Source organism: Molossus molossus, unplaced genomic scaffold (genome assembly GCF_014108415.1).
Source record: "Molossus molossus isolate mMolMol1 unplaced genomic scaffold, mMolMol1.p scaffold_m16_p_4, whole genome shotgun sequence".
NCBI classification, from domain to species: Eukaryota; Metazoa; Chordata; class Mammalia; order Chiroptera; family Molossidae; genus Molossus; species Molossus molossus.
The window spans coordinates 69,611,427-69,632,078 of NW_023425377.1; the positions used below are offsets into that span (position 1 = coordinate 69,611,427).

Genomic DNA, 20,652 nt, shown 5'->3' on the forward strand with positions numbered 1-20,652 from the left:
TGATCTCACTTATATACGGAATATAATGAACATAACAGTCTGAGGAATACAGTAGACCCAGACACATGGAAGTAGGGCATAGACTGACATCCCTCAGAAGAGGGGATGGGGGGTGGGGGGGTGGGAAGAGAAAACCACAGAACTTATATGCATGTATGCATGACCAATGGACATGGACAACTAAGCCGGGGACGGGGTGGAGGGGGGAGGTGGGGGGTGCCAATGGGGTGAAAAGGTAAAATATCTGTAACAAAAAAATAAATAAAAATTCATAAAAAAAATAAATAAATAAATAAAGTAATCAGGTATTTAATAACAGGTATGTCTATGAAAACAAAAGAAAAACAGATGTTAATGATCAGAGTAAATTATAAACCAGGCCCTGAGTCTGTAAAACTGTCTGTCAAGATTTCTAGATGTAAGGCTAGAAGCATCTTTTGCAATTTGAAATGTCTCTGATGATTGCATCATGTGCTCAGGTAAACGGTGGCTTACTAAGCATCAATCACTGAAATTGTCTAAACATGAGTTGCTGTAGCAATTTCTTTGAAGTTATATCACATTGTCTAGTTTTAGTTTGTAATTATAAAGCTCAGAGAAAAGGGTGGTATTAGTTTTCAATAACTTAAAGTTAAAAAGTGGAAAAGCCTGGCCGGTGTGTCTCAGTGGATGAGCATCGATCCATGCACCAAGAGGTTGCTGGTTCGATTCCCGGTCAGGGCACAGGTTGTGGGCCTGATCTCCAGTGGGGAGCATGCAGGAGGCAACCGATCAATGTTTCTCTCTCACGCCAATGTTTCTATCTGACTCTCTCTCTAAAAATCAATAAAACATACTTTAAAAAAAGAAAGCTAGAATTCAGGATGCAGCCCAGTTTACAGGTGAAAATAAAGCCTCAAAGAAAATGAACTGAGACTCCCGGTCAAGATGGCGGCGTAGATAAACGCGGTATCGTGTCCTCCCACAACCACATCAAAGTTACAACTAAACTACAGAACAACCATCTTTCAAAACCACCTGAAACAAGCCGAATAAAAATCCTACAACTACAGAATTAAAGCAGCAGCCACATCCAGACTGGTAGGAGGGGCGGCTGCGACGGAGCGACGGGACGGGCTGGTCCCACACCCACATGTGGAGGATAAAAATCAGGAGGACACCTCGGCTGGGAAGGTCCTTCCTGAGGACTGAGGGGTCCCTGTCCCACACCAGGTGCCCCGCTCAGGGTTCCAGTGCCAGGAAGAGAAGTCCCCATAACTTATGGCTGGAAAAACCAGCGGGAACTGAGGCTCAGGGAAGCTGAAGCGGCTGGAGCCCCAGGCAGCTCCTTAAAGGGCCCGCACACAGACTTATCGGACTCTGTCCCTCTAAGCTTGGAGGGGAGGCAGCTCGAGGGGCGCCAGAGACATACAGGGAAGAACTGAGCTGTTTGGCACTGGAGCCAGGGCTGGAGAGGGGGCTTTCTCCGGGACAAACGTGCTGTAGGAGGCCTTTGTTCCTTTGGTGAGCCCTTCCCTGGGGCGGCAGACAGAAGCCATATCTGGGACTCCAGCAACCTGGCTCACACTGGTAGCCCCGCCCTGCTGACTCCCTGAGGCCCCGCCCCGCCCCACCCAACTTTCAGGCCCACCCAAGCAGTTGCCACTTGCTTAACCATAGGATTGGCCTGTCTTGGATCCTGCTTCAGATTTTTCCTAAATTCTTTCAGACGAGCAGCATCTGGTCTCAGCTAGCCCCATACCTGTCGTTAAGTAATACACAGAAACAAACACAGGGAGGCAGCTAAAATGAGGAGACAAAGAAACAGGTCCCAAATGAAAGAACAGAACAAAACCCCAAGAAAAGAACTGTTCAAAATACTGCTTATAAGGATGCTCAATGAGAGCACTGCTTCTGCCTGGTTTTCTCTGACGCTGAGATGGCCTCCCCGAGGCACAACCTCCTCTCTGAAGACTGTAGGGTTGCTATTAATCATGTGGCATCTTATGAGCTGCACATCAGTGATGCTTATTTATCTATGGCCTGTTATTACAACCAAGACATAGGAGCACCTCTTTTTGCCGCATTCTTTGAAGACCAAGCTGAGGTGAAGAGGGAACATGCAAAGCAATTCCTAAGATATCTAAGAAAACGGGAGAGTAAAATCTGTCTTCCGGTGATAAAGAGGCCTGACATAGATAACTGGGGAACTGGAATACAAGCTCTAGAGTCTCCTCTGGAGTTGGAGAACAAGTTAACCAACCTCCTGCAAAACCTGAAGACCATAGCTTCTGCCAATGAGGAAACCGATCTCTTACACTTCATGGGAAAGTACCTGGATAAACAGAAGAGGAACACAAACTACCTGAAACAACAGCTTGCATATCATAAGAGATTAGAACAACAGGCCCAGGAGGAAGACCCTTTTAAAAAGCCTGCTCAAGTGTCAGGTAAAGAGACAGACGTCTGAAGGCAACAAAGCAGGTCTTCCATTGTAGTAGGTCCCAAAATCAGCTACTTAAGAATCTTAATTGTCTCCATTTGACAGAAGATGGCTTTCCTTCATTAGTGTGTGTACAAATAAACCTGTTTTTGCATTATAAAAAATAAATAAAAAAGGATGCTCAATGAACTTAGTGAGAACCTCAGTGAACTTAGTGAGGGCCTTAAGAGCATAAAAAAGGACCAGTCAGAAATCATGGATGCACAGTTAGAATTGAAGGAGGCATTAACTGAAATAAAGAATAATTTACACAGCTTCAATAATAGAGTACGTAAATCCAAGGAACAAACCATCGATTTGGAATATAAGGAAGCAAAAAATCCCCAATCAGAACAGCAAAAAGAATCCAAAAAATGAGGATAGTGTAAGGAGCCTCTGGGACAACTTCAAGTGTGCCAACATTCACATCTTGGGGGTGCCGGAAGGAAAAGAGCAAGAACAAGAAATCGAAAACCTGTTTGAAACAATAATGGCAGAAAACTTCCCTAACTTGGTGAAGGAAACAGACATACAAGTCCAGGAAGCACAGAGAGTCCCAAACAAGATGAACCCCAAGAGGCCCACACCAAGACACATCATCATCAAAATGCAAAAGGTTCAAGACAAAGAGAGAATCTTAAAAGCAGCAAGAGAAAGGCAGCTAGTTACCTACAAGGGAGTTGCCATAAGACTGTCAGCTGATTTCTCAAAAGAAACTTTGCAGGCCAGAAGGGAGTGGCAAGAAATATTCAGAGTGATGAAAACCAAGAACCTACAACCAAGATTACTCTATCCTGCAAAGCTGTCATTTAGAATTGATGGACATATAAAAACTTTCCCAGACAAGAAAAAGTTAAAGGAGTTCATCACCACCAAACCGTTATTATATGAAATGATGAAGGGTCTTTTTGAAGAAAAAGATAAAATATATGAACAAACAAAGTGGCAATGAATACATATCTATCAACAATGGAATCTACAAACAAAATGAACAGGTAGAACAGAAACATTCTCATAGATACAGAGAACATTTTGTTGGTTGCCAGTTGGGAGGGAGGTTGGGGAAATGGGTGAAAAAGGTGAAGAGATTAAGAAGTACAAATTCATTGCTAGACTGACAAACCTCAACGGGAAAGGGGTTGGGGGGGTGGGAAGAAATAAACCAAAGAACTTATATGCATAACCAATGGACACAGACAATAGTGTGGGAAAAGGTGGGAGGGGGGCGGGAGTGGGGAGGAAGGGGTCAATGGGGAAAAAATGTGGAACATCTGTAATCCATTTTACATTCAACAATAAAGATTTAAAAAAAGAAAATGAACTGATCTAAAATCTAATATCCGTAAGTGTATTACACTTTTTAATTCTCACCCGAGGACATTTTTGCATTTATCTTCAGATAGAGCGGGAGGAAGAGAGAGAGAGAGAGAAACATCGACATGAGAGAGACACTTCAAGTGGTTGCCACCCACATGACCCCAGCTGGGGCCGGGGACAAACTGCAAACTGCAACTCTGGTCCGCGGACCGACACTCTTAACCACTGAGCCAAACTGACCAGGGCTACACTTTCTATTGAAACAATTTTTATCCTTAAAACTATCTTTGTTTTTAATAAAGATAGGCAAATTAAGACTAATTTGTTTATTGTGTGAGTCTGCTTTCAATAAATTTGGCCTGATTATTTGAATAAATACAAGAAGAAACAATCATATAGGTTCGTTTTTTGTTTGTTTTTTTACCGATAGAAACCCAAATGTTTTAAAAAATACTTTGACTCGGTTAACAAAAGAGCTTCAATATAATGAGTTCTTCACTTTCCCTTTCCCTTTTATATTAAGAGAATAAATATGGTCATGCTTAAAAGAGGGAGGAAGAAGACATTTAAATATTTGGGAAAAATATGGGGATGACAATTCATACAGAAATGAAGGCTTAGTTTGCTTTGATATATTTGTTGTTTTGTTTATGCTTATATAAGCAATTTATAAGGAAAGAAGTTTTTCAGAGTCTAGTAAAATGTGGCAGAAAATTTGGCAATTTTTGTTCTTAATTATTAGGCAGTGCTTCCATATTAGAAAAAATAAGTTCCTCTTATAGCTCTAAATTGATCATCACAATTTATTTAAATTATTTTATATTATGGCTTTAAGCATTGCATTTTATCTTAGCAGAAGGCAATATACAAGTAGTATAAAATATGTTAGCAGGAAAAAAAAAAGTGATCTAATAATCACTTTTAAAAATGCATTTTAGCCCTGACTGGTTTGGCCCAGTGGTTAGACTGTTGGCCTGCGGACCAATGAGTCGCAGGTTTGATTCCAGTCAAGGGCAAGTACCTCGGTTGCAGTTCGTCCCCGGCACTGGTTGGGGTTGTGCAGGAGGCAACCGGTCAATGTGTCCCTCTCACACCAATGTTTCTCTCTCTCTCCCTCCTACTATATCTGAAAATAAATGGAAAAATATAAAGAAATACATTTTTGTCACTTAAGTGAACTCCTTCATAGCCCAAAGAAATGTAATTTAACTCATACTTTAAGTTAATAAAAGAAGATATATAATGTAAAGTAAAATGTATCTTAATATTTTCCAAATATACTTATTAAATATAAAGATGTTAGCTCTGGTACCTAAGAAAATATTTACAACTAATAAAAAGCAGATTGTAGAATATACATGTTTTATGTATAAAAATAAGTAAAATATTTTATCTCCAGACCCAGGGATCTTTTCTAGACAAGGTTTTATCCATGCAACTGTACTACAATACCATCTCATCAGTATTACTGGAACACATGCATGCATGGAAGAAATCTAACAATAATCATGATTTAAAGCTCATACTGCCTTTTCTGGGCTTGTACATCTTCTAAGGTAAAATGTTTCTTTGGTGTGTCTGCGAGGTCATCAAAAAGCTGTTCAATTTGTTCCTTTTGGCCCTTGCGAATTAGTGTCAACATCATCTTAAACCTTCTGCTTTACTCGGATATAAAAGATGTTGCCCTGGTCGGTTTTGCTCAGCGGTTAGAGTGTTGGCCCACGGAGCAGAGAGGCACAGGTTCAATTACGGCCAAGGGCACGTCCCCAACCCTGGTGAGGGTTATGGGGGAGGAAGCCAATCGATGTTTCTGTGTGTGTGTGTGTGTGTGTGTGTGTGTGTGTGTGTGTGTGTGTGTCTCTCTCTCTCTCTCTCCCTTCCTTCTTCCCTCCCACTCTATCTGAAGATATTTGGGAAAATATACTTGGGTGAGGATTTTTTAAAAAGATTTTTTTGAAAAAAGATGCTTATATGTCAGTGAGGGATCTTTATCAATAAGATCATTTTTCAGAGACTGAATGAGAAGGAATATATCCCCTTCAACTTTGTTACTCAACAACATTGGCAAATCTTTTGGTTCAGTGATGGCTAACAGATGTGCACAAGTTTCTTTATCTTTTCTAGTACTGATAGCGTTTATAACCTGCCCAGATTTGTAGGCATTGTTAGGCTTGGTGATCGGTAGTTTCTCATAGTATTCTGGTAGCCCGGGGCTTGTGTCTTCCTGCTCAGAAGCATGGCAGCCAGTGCAGACCTCCTTGGGCGTACTTTCAAGCTTTTCATGGCCTTCATTCACCTTGAGTCCTTCATGAGCAAGAGCTCATCTATAGCACACTTTTCCGTTATCTGTCTGAAGCACCTAGTCACAGTCCTGCTTCACCTCTTAAAACTGGCACATCTTCACCCTGGCCAGTTTGTCTCAGTGGTTAGAGCATCAGCCTGCAGTCTAGAGAGACCCAGGTTTGGTTCCCGCTAAGGGCATGTACCTCGGTTGCAGTTTGTCCCCAGCCCTGGTTGGGTCGTGCGGGTGGCAGCCACTTGATGTGTCCCTTTCACGCTGATGTTTCTCTGTCTCTCTTCCTCTCTCTCCCTCTCTCTCTATCTGAACAAAAAATGGAAAAATGTCCTCGGGTGAGGATTAAAAAAAAAACTGGACAGCTTCATGTAACAGAGAGTTCTGTTTGTATAAATGGCACACTCTTTATTATTCATCTTTAAACATTCACTGTATTTACTGAAAGGTTAGAGTTGGTGGTTCCCAGTGTGCAGGCATGCTAAGTAGCAATCTCAGATGATGAATAAAGAAAAATTGGGTTTATTTAAAGAAAAGGAGATATCCAAAGGGAAGGGTTACACAGTACCGAGCCATGGGTTGTTGGGTCGATGATGGCAGCCCCTCTATGCTTATGTGCATCCACTAGAGGGAAGCTTTTGTTGTCAGTGGGTTTTGGGGTCTTAGTTGGTGGGTTTGGGCAGAAGTGTTGGGTCTACAGGAATGCAGATGTGCACTCGGGTGCTTATTTTGCAGTTTTAGTTCCTTATATGGTTTGATTGATTCTTTGTGTCCTGCATTTCTTATCAGCCATTTCTCCTGTGGCCAGAAGTTTGTTCTCCCATGGTGGGAAGCTTGCAAAATGTCCATTAGGAATTATATTGCCATGTAAGTCCTAACATTTACTAAGAACATCTTTATAGTTTTTGTTCTTTACACATTGATTTTATTCTTCTTTAAGGGTATTAAACATTTTTTTCATCTATGCTGCCCCATTGGTGATGGCTACAGAAATCTCCCACTTGGTCTGGGGGCATCTCTGCTGTAGGCTGCCAAGCTCACAACTGTGCAGAAGTGGGCACAGAAGGTATGTGTGACAGCTTCTCCTGCCTGCTTGGTCTATCCCGATCCATTAAAAAAAATTTTTAATATATATTAATTTTAATTTTTTATTTATTTATTTTACAGAGAGAGGAAGGGAGAGATAGAAACATTGATGAGAGAGAATATCAGCTGGCCACCTCCTGCATGCCCACCACTGGGGATTTGGCCCACAACCTGGGCATGTGCCCTGACCGGAATCAAACCGGTGACCTCTTAGTGCATGAGTCTGTGCTCAACCACTGAACCACACCAGCCAGACTAAAATTCTTGTTATTCTATTAATACTGTCATTCGCTATCTGGATTCCTTAGTCTATTGGCAACACTGTTTTATAATCCAAGTAGGCTTTCTGATACTGCTGTAAAGTTTCATAAGCCATTGCTCAGGAAGAAGAGGTTTAATTGAGAATGGATGATGTTCCAGAGCCCTGTTACAATCTTGAATGCAGCCACTGTAGTTTCTTTCCTTTAGATAACATGCTGCTCTATTTGAATATAAAAGACTTAGATCATTTGCATTTCCAACTCCTGCTGGCTCCAGCTGTACTATCACCACCATGGGAATACTTGAGTGCCCCTTCCTCAGTTCTGAACAGCTCCTTGCCCTGGCTCTTCAGGCCAAGGGGCCCACTGGGGCAGCAGGGGCAGGAGGCAACACGTTGGCCTCAGGGATGCGTGGGCTGTGACCGGGTCTCAGGCACCCCTCCCACCACCTGGGTGCCCATGGGCACTGTCAGCTGTGGCTGGGGCCTGCGGGCAGCCCTGCTTATCTGCACTGGCCCCTGGCACGTGACCCTGCCGGAGCACCCCTCTCCAGCCTCTTGCTGGCCTCACTTTTGCCTGTCATCTTCTGGATGTTGCCCATGACACACGGCTCTGCAGCACACTTGACCCTGCCAGCTCCACGGCCTCTGCGGGAAGTGGATGGGGAAAGTAAATGTTTGCATTTACTACACAGGGGCTGCAGGGGTGCCCAGGCACAGAGGCCCATATAGGCTTTTAAATATGCTTATAAGGAATCTTCAGATTGAACTTTTGTTTTTTCTTAATTGATTTTTGAGGGAGGGAGAGAGAGAGAGAAACATCGATGAGAGAACATCGATTGTCTACCTCCAGCATGCCCCTCACTGAGGATTTGGCCCACATCCTGGGCATGTGCCCTGACCGGGAATCAAATCAGCGATCTTTTGGTGCATGGGTCTTCTCTCAACCACTGAGCCACACCGGCTGGGCCAGATTGAACTTTAAATACATCTCAAGGCTAAGAAGCTGACCTGGGCCCCAAGGCTAAGGCAACCAGATTCCATTCTCATGTAGGCCTCTTGGCTAAGGCAACTCAATAACTCCATTTTTATCATCAATGGACCTTCTTCAATATTTTTCCAATAATAGGTTAATTACCCCCAGAAGTAAAGGAATTTTCCCTAAGATTATAGTTGCTCCACGTGTTGGGAGGCATTTGCAGTTTCCAGTATCGGTAACTGCAGGCATTTGCAGGTATTGGTGAGCCTGGTGAATATTGCTAATTTTGACTTCTGTAATCGCTGTCACACCCACTATTGTACCAGTCCTCGGTCCTTGGAGGGAAGGGGGGAAAAAGGAGGATGGGGCTTCTGTCTTTAAAATCCACAAGCAGGAAGAATCCTGGCTGCTGATCTGAGGGGAGACTATGCCCTCTGCAGCTCGCCAGGGAGAATGAAGTGCTCCTTTACAATTTGGCTGTGCGTCTCTGATTATCTCACTGACACATTATAACAAAGCCAAGCCACATACTTACCATCAGCCTTCGCCTGCAAAATGTATAGGTTTGGGTGAATTCCTCTCTTCTCCAGTTCTCCAATATATCTTGAGGTTTCTTTGCATCTCCCAAAAAGCAGCCTTTATTCTTCACCTGGAATGACTGCTGAGAATTATACAAGCAAGGTATCACGCTTTTTTCCCAAGGGGCTTTAATTAGTTTCCAAAATCAGTCAATTCCTTAAGGCTGAGTCTATGCATGTCTCTGTCAAACATGACATTTTAGTCAAAACCTTGGTAATAAAGCTAGTCTACAATTGCGATCTGCTATAAAGATAACAGGTTCGTATTGAACTTAACGCAAATAATCATATCACCATGAAAATAAAAATACTATTAAGAGTTTCCAAATTCTGGAGGGATCAGATAGGAAGAAAATGGTGTAATTTACCAAATTGCTCTAAGTTATAGGTAGTTTAAGAGAAACAAGTTTCCTTGTATCTGAAAAATAAAAAATTGAAAAGGCAATATTTCAAACAAAAATCATAAAAATTATCGCCCTGGCTGGTTTGGCTCAGCGGTTAGAGCGTTGGCCCATGGACCAGAGAGTCCCGGGTTCAGTTCCTGCTAAGGGCATGTACCTTGGTTACAGTTTGTCCCCGGCCAGGTTGGGGTCGTGTGGGTAGCGACCACTTGATGTGTCTCTCTCACATCAACGTTTCTCTCTCTTCCTCCCTCTCTCCCTCCTTCTCTCTCTCTTGCTCCATCTCAAGAAAAATGCAAAAATGTACTCGGGTGAGAATTTTAAAAAAATATTATTAACCTCAGTTCATTTAGTTGTATATAATCTATTCTTATCTTGATTATTTGCCAGCATTTTCACAAATCCAGTTATTCCTTCAAGTTCTATAAATCTTTATCTAGTTTAAAAGTCTGATCTGAAAGTTTATTATCAGAAACCTGTATTTTTGAATAAGTTAGAGTCCTCTCCATTGATCTTCCTAAAGATGAAACATATTTGTAAAATCATCAAAGTAAAACAATGACTGCCTATAAATGACAAAATAACTCAAAATGACAGTTATAGATCTGGTTATAATTCAGTTGACAAAGAAGTTTGCTTTTCTCTGTAACATTATATTTTTAAGATGCCTACTATTACAAAAGAAAATATATCAGGACTTTGTAGATGATTGGAGATTTTTATATAATCTTGAGAACATTTATTTTTAGTAATAAGAATATATGTGTACCCATGATCTCACTTATATACGGAATATAATGAACATAACAGTCTGAGGAATACAGTAGACCCAGACACATGGAAGTAGGGCATAGACTGACATCCCTCAGAAGAGGGGATGGGGGTGGGGGGGTGGGAAGAGATAAACCACAGAACTTATATGCATGTATGCATGACCAATGGACATGGACAACTAAGCCGGGGTCAGGGTGGAGGGGGGGTAGGGTGGGGGGTGCCAATGGGGTAAAAAGGTAAAATATCTGTAACAAAAAAATAAATAAAAATTCATAAAAAAAAAAAAAGATACAAAACCATTCCATCACCCACAAGAAAAAAAAAAAAAAGAATATATGTGTACAAATAAAACAATTTTTATTTGACAAATCTTTCCATAAAATTTTAGTATATCAAATAGACCTATTTAGTTTGAAATTTCTCTTTTACTAGGTTAGAACAAATTTTTTAAGTATTTCAGGGGCCTTCTGTAATAACCCAAAGCCATATCCAAGTTAAGGAAAAGTCTCCTTCTAAAACCTGAACCTTGAGGAGTTTGTCAAACATGCCTGACCAAAAAGATCATGTTAAGTTATTCATTTATCCAAAGTGTAAGTAGAGCTATCAAACATAAACATAGGTTGCCTATTGTTAGCAAGACTTTAGTTCTTAGGATTGAAATTGTTTTCTTGAGTAATCAAGTACCTGATTAAGAAAATGTATACGCAGGATACTTTTTTTTTTTTTATTGTTAAAAGTATTACAGATGTCCCTCTTTTTCTTCCCATTGACCCCCTCCTTCCCGCTCCCACCGCCCTCCTGGTTTCCCCAACCTAATGTCTTGCGTATATATGCATATAAATTCTTTGGTTTATCTCTTCCCACCTCTCCCACACCCCATCCCTCTGAGGTTTGTTAATCTCTTTTCTACTTCCATGACTCTAGATCTCTTTTGGTTTATTTTGTTCATTATGTTCTACAAATAAGTGAGATTATGTGATATTTGTCTTTCTCTGATTGGCTTATTTCACTTAGAGTAATACCCTCTAGGTCTTTCCATGTCGTCTCAAAGGGTAAGAGATCTTTCTTACAGCTGCATAGTATTCCATTGTGTAAATGTACCACAGCTTTTTTTATCCACTCATCTACTTATGGGCACTTGGGCTATTTCCAGATCTCAGCTCTTATAAACTGTGAACATAAGAGTTCATATATTCTTCCTGATAAGTGTTTCAAGTTTCTTAGGATATATTCCAAGAAGTGGGATCACTGGGCCAAATGGCATTTCCATTTTTAATTTTTTGAGGAAACACCATATTGTTTTCCATAGTGGATGCACCAGCCTGCATTCCCAGTAGCAATGTACTAGAGTACCCTTTTCTCCATATCCTTGCCAGTATTTGTTATTTGAGGATTTGATGGCCACTATTCTGGAGGTGTGAGGTGATATCTCATAGCCATTTTAATTTGCATTTCTCTGATGATTAGAGATGTTGAGCATTTTTTTTTATGTCTCCTGGCCATTTGTATGTCCTGTTTGGAGAAATGTCCATTCAGGTCCTCTATCCATTTTTTAATTGGATTGTTTGTCTTTCTTTTGTTGAGTTGTATGACTACTCTATGTATTTTGGATATTAACCTCTTATCCAATGTATCATTGGTAAATATGGGTTCCCTTTTCATTTTGATGCTGGTTTCTTTTGCCATGCACAAGCTTTCTAATAGTCCCCTTTATTAATTTTTCCTTTGTTTCTCTTTCCCTAAGCGATGTATCAGTGAAAATTCCACTACATACGATGTCTGAGATTTTTCTGCCTACATTTACTTCTAGGGGTTTTATGGTTTCACAGGTTACATTTAATTCTTTTATCCGTGTTGAGTTTATTCTTGTGTATAGTGTAAGTTGGTAGTCTACGTTCATTTTTTTTTGCATGTAGCTGTCCAATTTTCCCAACACAATTTGTTGAAGAAACTGTCTTTTCTCCTTTGTTGAATATTAATTTTGCATTCTGTCTTGGGTCGATATCTGGGTTCTCTCTTCTGTTCCATTGATCTGTTTGCCTGTTCTTGTGCCAGTACCAGGCTGCTTTGATTACAATGGCTTTGTAGTATAACTTGATATCCGGTCTTGTGATCCCTCCCACTTTGTTCTTCTTTTTCAAGATTGCTGTAGCTATTTGGGGTCTTTTATGATTCCATATGAATATTTGGAGTATATGTTCTAGATCTGTGAAATATGCTGTTGGTGTTTTAATAGGGATGGCACTGACTCTGTAGATTGCTTTCAGTAATATGGATTCTGTTTTTCTTTTATCTTTTTTTTTTTTTTTTTTTTTAGACAGAGAGGAAGGGAGGGAGAGAGAGAGAGAAACATCTATGTGAGAAAGACACATTGATTGGTTGCCACCCACACGACTCCAGCCAGGGCCAGGGACTAACTGCAACCGAGGTACATGCCCTTGGCCAGAATTGAACCCAGGACTCCCTGGTCCACAGGCCGATGCTCTAACTGCTAAGCCAAACCAGCCAGGGCTCTTTTTCTTTTTAATTCATCTTTATTGTTTAATGTATTACAGATGCCCTCCCCCCCTTTTTCCCCATTGACCACCTCCTCCCCAATCCCACCTCCCTCCTGCCTTCCCCTGCTATTTGTTGGTGTCCATTGGTTATGCATATATGCATAGAAGTTTGGTTTATCTCATCCCACCTTCTCTCCCCTCTCCCCTCTCCCCTTTGAGGTTCATCAGTCTAACAATCAATTTGTACTTTTTAATTCCTTCATATTTTCACCCATCCCCCCAGCCTCCACCCATCTGGCAAGCAACAAAAAGTCCTCTGTATCTATGAGTCTGTTTCTGTTCTGCTTGCTCATTTTGTTTGTAGATTCAATTGTTGATAGATATGTATTAATTTTCATTTTATTGTTTATAGTTTTGTTCTTCTTCTCCTTCAAGAAGACCCTTCGACATTTTGTATAATACTGGTTTGGTGGTGATGAACTCCTTTAGCTTTTTCTTGTCTGGGAAACTCTTGATATGTCCATCAACTCTAAATGATAGTTTTGCAGGATAGAGTAATCTTGGTCGTAGGCTGTTGCTTTTTATCACCTTGAATATCTCTTGCTACTCCTTTGTGGCCTGCAAAGTTTCTTTTGAGAAATCAGCTGACAGTCTTATGGCAACTCCCTTGTAGGTAACTAACTGCTTTTCTCTTGCTGCTTTTAAGATTCTCTCTTTGTATTTAACCTTTGGCATTTTGATGATGATGTGTCTTGGTGTGGACCTCTTTGTGCTTCCTGGACTTGTATGTCTGTTTCCTTCACCAAGTTGGGAAAGTTTTCTGCCATTATTGTTTCAAATAGGTTTTTGATTTCTTGTTCTCTCTCTTCTCCATCTGGCACCCCTATGATGTGAATGTTGGCACGCTTTAAGTTGTCCCAGAGGCTCCTTACACTATCCTTATTTTTTTGGATTCTTTTTTCTTTTTGCTGTTCTGATTGGGTGTTTTTTGCTTCCTTATATTCCAAATCAATGGTTTGCTTCTTGGCTTTACCTACTCTACTTTTGACTCCCTATAAATTATTCTTTATTTCAGTTAGTGCTTTCTTCATTTCTGACTGGTCCTTTTTTAGGTTGTTGATGTTCCCACTAAGTTCTTTGTAGGTCTCCTTAAGTTCCTTGAAGGTCTCACTAGGTTCCCTGAATGTCTCACCACGTTCCTTGAGCAACCTTATAAGCAGTGTTTTGAACTCTCCATCTGATTGATTGCTTATCTCCATTTTGTTTAATTCTTTTCCTGGAGTCTTGTTCTTTTCTTTCATTTGGGACATGTTTCTTTGTCTCCTCATTTTGGTTGCTTCCCTGTGACTGTTTCTATGTATTAAGTAGAGTTGCTATGTCTCCTAGGCCTCATAGGGTTGCCTATTGTTGTAGGTGTCCTGAAGGATCCAGTGGCACAGCCTCCCTGATCACCCTAGCTGGGCCCTCGAGGTGCACCCCTTGTGTGGACTGTACACCCTTCTGTTGTAATTGAGTCTTGATTGCTATTGGCACATCAATGGGAGGGATTTACTCAGGCTGATTAGCTACTGGGACTGGCTTTGCCCACTGACCACTGGCCTCTGACTTCCTTGGAGGATCAGCTGCATAGGGACCCACCACACAGAGCAAAATTTACTTCATCAGGGCTCTAGTACCCACTGAGTTTGCTCATTGAATGTGTCCTTTGTGGAGATGGTTGGGTGGTGATGTTTTGATGTGGTCTGAAGCTGTCCACTGGGTGTGCTAGCTCTGGGGCAAGGTCAGCCACTGCCTGTGTTCTATCCCTGGCCACCTGGAATAAGCTACAGAGTGATCTGCAGATGGCTGCTTCTTGTGCTGGGTTTAAAGGTGCCCAGAAAAAGTCAAGTTGTGGACCAAGGCTGGTTGGTTCTAGTGCCAGGCCTGGGGTCACATAATAGGAGGTATGGGGCTTGCTGAGACCAGATGCTGCTTGTTTGAGAGATTTTAGGGAACTCTGGAGCAGGATCCAATACAGGCCAATTGTATGGTAAAGCCTTTGGAAACACCTTGGGTTGGCCCAAAAGTTGAGTGGATCAGGGCCTCAGGGAATGACTGGGGTGGGGCAAACAGTGTGAGCCAGGTTGCTGGCATCCCAGAAATGGTGACCATCTGCCACCCCAGGGAAGGGCCCACCAAAGGAACATCTGCCTCCACCAGCAGTCTATCCAGGAGAAAGCCACCTCTCCAGCCCTCATCCTGAGGCCAACAACTTAGTTCTTCCTGTATGTCTCTGGCACCCCTCAAGCTGCCTCCCCTCAGAGCTTAGAGGGAGCAAGTTCGAGTAAGTCTATGAGTGGGCCTTTTAAGAGGATCTGCCTGGGGCTCCCACAGCCACAGCCTCTCTCAGCCTCAATTCCCGCTGGTTTTTCCAACCAGAAGTTATGGGGACTTCTCTTCCTGGCACCAGAACCCTGAGCTGGGTGCCTGGTGTGGGATGGGGACCCCTCACTCCTCAGTGAGGACATTCCCAGCTGATGTACCCTCCTGATGTTTATTATCCACCACACATGGGTGTGGGACCAACTCTTCCACTCCTCCACCCCTCCTACCAGTCTCGGTGTGGCGTCTGCTTTAATTTTGTAGTTGTAGGGCTTCCATTCAGCTCAATTTCAGGTGGTTCTGAATGATGGCTGTGTTGTAGTTCAGTTGTAATTTTGATGTGATTGTGGGAGGAGGTGATACTGCATTTACCTATGCCAGATTGGCAACCTTTTGCATGCCACCCACTGGGGATCATGCCCACAACATGTGCCCTGACTGGGAATTGAACTGGCAAGCTCTTGGTGCATGGGTCGATGCTCAGCCACTGAGCCACACCTGCCGGGCTCATTTTTCTTTTTCTTTTTATTTATTTATATTAATTTATTTATTTTTGTTACAGATGTTTCTCCTTTTTCCCACCTAGACATCCTTTTCCTGATCCCATTCCCTTCCTCCCCCACCCCACCCCCAAGTAATATGGACATTTTAAGGATGTTGATTTTTCCAATTCATGAACATGGTATGTGTTTCCACATTTTTATATCTTCCTCTACATCTTTTTTCAATGTCCTGTAGTTTTCTGAGAATAGGTCTTTTACCTCCTTGGTTAAGTTTATTCCTAGGTATTTTGTTGTTGTTGTTGTTGTTGCCATGGTAAATGGGTTTTGTTTTTGTTTTTGTTTCCCTTTCTTAGTGTTCATTATTGGTGTATAAGAATGCCATTAATTGCTGGATGTTAATTTTGTATCCTGCTACTTTACCAAATTCATTTGTTAAATCTAGTAGATTTTTGATGGAGTCTTTAGGGTTTTCTATGTCAGGATACTATTTCAATAAAACACAGAATCTTTGCTTTCTAAGCAGGAAACTTCATAATATCTGGACAGAACAATACAGGAAAACTTTGTCCTTTTAATAGAGTGAAAAAGAAACATTCTGTATTAGCTTACTTTTGATACTTAAATTAACTTACTTTATTAAATTTATTCCAATCTTATTCACCTTGACCATATATAAAATTTTCTTTCTCAAGATTTCTTTTCATAAACATTCTATAACTTTCCTTGTCCAGTTTAGTTTGTCTTTTTTTGCTGTCTGTGAATGTAAGCCCTTCCCTCCCTTCCATTTTTATTTTGTCTCAATGCTTATCTAGAAGTATACAGCTCAGAACAAATCACTTTCTATTAATTTTCTTAATTTAAGATGTATTTTCAGCCCAGAGTGGCTCAGTTGGTTGAGCAGCATCCTGTGCACTGAAAGGTTGCAGGTTTGACTCCAGGTCAGGGCATATACCCAGGTTGCAGGTTTGATCCTTGGTTGGGACAAGTATGGAAGGCAGCAGCAGATTGATGTTTCTTTCTCTCTCTTTCTTTTTCTAAGCATGTCCTCAGGCAAGAATTTTTTTTCAAGATGTATTTTCATACCTTATACTTTTTATTACCAAAAATATATAATTTGTTGTATGCAAAGTTATTTACCTTATTATTCATAGCAGTTTTAATTACTACTATGGGAAAAAAATAGGTTTATATTTGTGAGTACTCTAAACAAAGTTTATTCTTGTATTATTATTTATTAGTTCTATTGTTTTCCATATGAACATCTGTAAACCTACTTTTTCCCTACTTTGTATATTGGCATTTTTAACTTTAATTTCTAATGAAAACTAAAAAGTAAACAATTAGTATTCTTTAGATTGACAAACTTATGAATATATTTTATAACGTCTAGAATCATAAATTAGAAATATGTTTCCTCAACAAAGTACAAGACAATCAGCAACAGATCCAAATTTATCTCTTAATATCTCTAATAACAAGCCAAAAATAGATAACTTAAATTAATCTAACAAATTAATGTTTGGGCTTTTATTTTTTTAATACTCACACGAGAATATGTTTTTATTGATTTTTTTTTTTTTTATCCTCACCCGAGGATATTTTTCCATTTTTTGTACAGATAGAGTGGGAGGGAGAGACAGGAAGGGAGAGAGAGAGAGAAACATCGACGTGAAGGGACACATCGAGTGGCTGCCACCCGCACGACCAACCAGGGCCGGGGACAAACTGCAACCGAAGTACGTGCCCTGAGCGGGAACCGAACCCGGGCCTCTCCGGACCGCAGGCCGACGCTCTAACCGCTGAGCCAAACTGGCCAGGGCATTTTTTTTTTTTTTTTTAGAGCAAGAGAGAAACATTGATTGGTTACCTTCCATAGTGCCCTGACCGGGGATCAAACCTGCAACCTAGATATGTACCATGATCAGGAATCAAACCCAAAACCCTTTGGTATATGGGATGATGCTCCAACCAACTGAGTCACCTGTCCAGGGCTGTTTGGGCATTTTTATCTTATCCAGAAATAATCTAGACAGTTAATGGCCATCCATCACCCAGTTTAGCCCATAAACTTTAAAGTTTCAAGCTACCTAGGAAACCATTTCAAAGTACATATATTATATAATTATTGCTAAAAATCAGTTTCATCTAAAAACTTTACTGCCCTGGCCAGTGTGGCTTCATTGGTTGGGCATTGTCCCATGCCCAAAAAGGTTGCCAGTTCGATTTCCATTCAGGGCACATGCCTAGGTTTCAGGTTTGATCCCTGGTGGGGGACATGCAGGAGGCAGCCAATTGATGTTTTGCTCTCACATCAATGTTTCTCTCTCTCCCTCTCCTTTCTTCTCTCTCTTCAAAAAAATAAAAAAATAAAAACATTTTACTTACATCTGTTTAATTTATTTGCTGTCAACAATTATGTCCAGATTACTTCTGAAACTTCATTATATCAAGTTATTTTTTAACAGAGACAACATCAATCTATTTTTGTAAACCCAGGTAAAACAAAATAATATATTTAATGTTAACTCTAAAAAACTTCTATTTAACCAAACCAGATTTACACCAGCTTTAATATCAAATATTTTCCCAGATCATGTGATTGTGAAAAGCATTTGAGTTAGTTTCTATTATATTAATTTATATAAGCACTTAATTGATTTAAGCCAATTAACAGAGCTATTTTTATATTAACCAATTTTAATAATTTCCTCCAAAGATAGACAAACATACATATACATAGACAGACACACCAGAAGTGTGATAATTTCACTTAAAAATATTTTAGCCATAAAACAAGTACAACAACAAAAATATTAATTTACAACAGTTGTAATAAGCTAAGTTTATTTCTTTAGATGGTTAAGGCTTTTAAGATTTTTATTTGTCCTTGATAAAACAATTGTTAAGGAAACTGGGGGATGGGGGTTGGTTAGGCAATGGAGCCTTTTCAGCCACTTTTGCTTGTTTTAAAAAGCTGTCTTCTCTCTCCACCCCACCTTTTTTTTTTTTTTTTGTCCCCTTTAGTTTAGTTTCAGGCAGCTGTGGGCTGTAGGCTTGGTGGGCTGAAGGAGGTAGCTAAAGGAGGGCTGAAGGCTTGGAAGAGAAGAGGAATTTTGGAAGAGAAGGATCCTCACGCAAGTTTTATCTTCAAATTTCTGGAGGCATTTATTACATTAAGAATTATTTTCTTGGAGGGAGACAGTAGTTGCCTCCTAGTTTCATTGTGAGACCTCGAAATAACCAATTAAAGAAAGCCTCCCATTTTCTTTGGCAGGTTCGAAAGCCTCGCTGTTTGGGTTAAGATCTCAAATAAGCTAATTTGGAAATTTCAAAAGGAGCCCCAAATTGGCCAAAAACATTTTAAGTTACCTCATATATTTCTTGTTCATGGATTAAGCCAGTTGCAATCTACCTGACTATAAATCTTGCAGGGGTGCTAGATGGTGGCTGGCCAGCAGTTTATTTTAGATCACCCTATCTTAGGTAGTGCTGTATTAAAAACTTTTGATTGAACCCATCAATGTCCATTTTATTTACCCTGTGATTTTGAGAGAATTTTGTTTAAGGTGTCTGGCTCAATGATTTCCCACTTTCAAGCCAATTAATGGGGGGGCTCCAGTATCTGAACTTACTACAAGGCTTTGGACCCTGAGTTTGATCCCCTCACTGGGGTGAACTAACAACCCAGGCTTCTCCTTGCCATTGCCAGACACTTTATATCCAGTCAGGGTGGGGAGGGCTGACCTCCAGTATTCACTCAGTACGGTGGAAATTAAATGAACAGCCACCCTGAGTTAGGCCTGCTTGGCAGTTGCTGGCAACTACCCCAGGGTTTTATATGTGGCAAGTTACAGAAACTTTGGATTGAACAAAGTGCGCAGGAAACAAGTTCAACACATATACAACAGAGTAGATTGAATCGTGTTCTTCCAAGCAAAGAAATCCAAGACTCTGGAATTTGAACCCAAGGTGCAAATCTTGAACCTGACCTTTGAAGACCTCAATAGTTGTAACCTTTCTTCCAATAGTCTCCCTAGGGTGTGACTTGAGCCCACATCCCCCAGAAATTTCTCAACAATTTAGGCACAAGAGCATGTTAGCAATATCTCTCACCCAGGAGCTGTCTGATCCAAGAACTGTTTCTTCCCTCACAACTTAAAGTAGTGCAAGGGGCCTGGAGCACATAGTGGGGGAAACAGAAACCCAGCAGCTGAACCTCTAGACAAACTGGCCTAGGTGGCCACTCAGGGTCATTTGCAAGGGCCTACACCTTGTGGGGGCTACAATGCCTCAGGCAGGTGGTCACAAGGCCTGAGTCCCATCTCGGTTGCCAAAATTGTCACTGAGCAAGGGCTCACTGCCTGACATGAATAGAAATCAATATTATGGAATGGATTTGAGAAAAGACAAGACTTTTTATTGCATATTTGACTAGCAAAGAGGCAGGAGGCAAGGCTCAAATCTGTCTCTCCCACTGAAGTTTTTGGGTTACATTTAAAGGAAGAAGGGTTTATGCATCTTCTATACTTACATTGCTTCAATATAATGAGAGCCTAGTGGGTAGGAGGATTAGGGCTTTTCATGCTTCCCATGTTTGAATTTGGGGGGGTTAGCATGCAGTCCCCAGTGGATTTGGTGGACCTGGCGACTTTGGAAGGTTATTCTAGAATGAATTCTCTCTCTAATGCCCATGGCTGACTGTCCAACTGTCTGATTTGCAGTCTTGTTCTGTTATCTCTGAAAAACAACTTAGTATCTAGTTAGGAGCAGTAAAGGGCTCAATTTGAGCTGGTTCCATGGTTACATTGCCATTAATTTTCATTCACTTATAACAAAACCTTAAATCATGGTTTTGGTGCCCTGTTACCAGTGACCTGCAGGATCATGAATGGAGTCAAAGAGAGAGGTGTAATGAATTCTAATAATAAGAATGACCACAAAATACACATGACTGGGGTGGGCTCAGAACTTTTATAGAATTTGGCCTGTGTTAGATGATTTGATGGCTATCCAAGGCACTGTGATGTTTTTGTACATTGAATGCTATGAGGAGGTAAACTTATTATGTAATTGGTAATCATAAACCTTGTCTTCTAGAAGGCAAAAACAACATAGTGAAGCTAACTTAATTTGTAAGAAGCT

General features: G+C 40.8%; 1 protein-coding gene and 1 pseudogene across 1 annotated transcript; one reads left to right on the top strand and one right to left on the bottom strand.

Annotated features, from left to right (window-relative positions):
* The first annotated feature begins 1,898 nt into the window (after nt 1-1,898).
* LOC118643840 (ferritin, heavy subunit-like) lies at nt 1,899-2,449 on the top strand. Its single transcript, XM_036282206.1, has one exon. It carries the CDS (start codon nt 1,919-1,921, stop codon nt 2,447-2,449), a length of 531 nt encoding a protein of 176 aa, XP_036138099.1. The 5' UTR covers nt 1,899-1,918.
* A 2,842-nt stretch (nt 2,450-5,291) lies between these two features.
* Nucleotides 5,292-8,144, bottom strand: LOC118643841 (annotated as a pseudogene).
* Between the last annotated feature and the right edge of the window lie 12,508 nt (nt 8,145-20,652).

Bases quoted from the DNA above. Each gene is read 5' to 3' on its own strand.
- LOC118643840 (XM_036282206.1), top strand. From the start codon at position 1,919: ATGGCCTCCCCGAGGCACAACCTCCTCTCTGAAGACTGTAGGGTTGCT.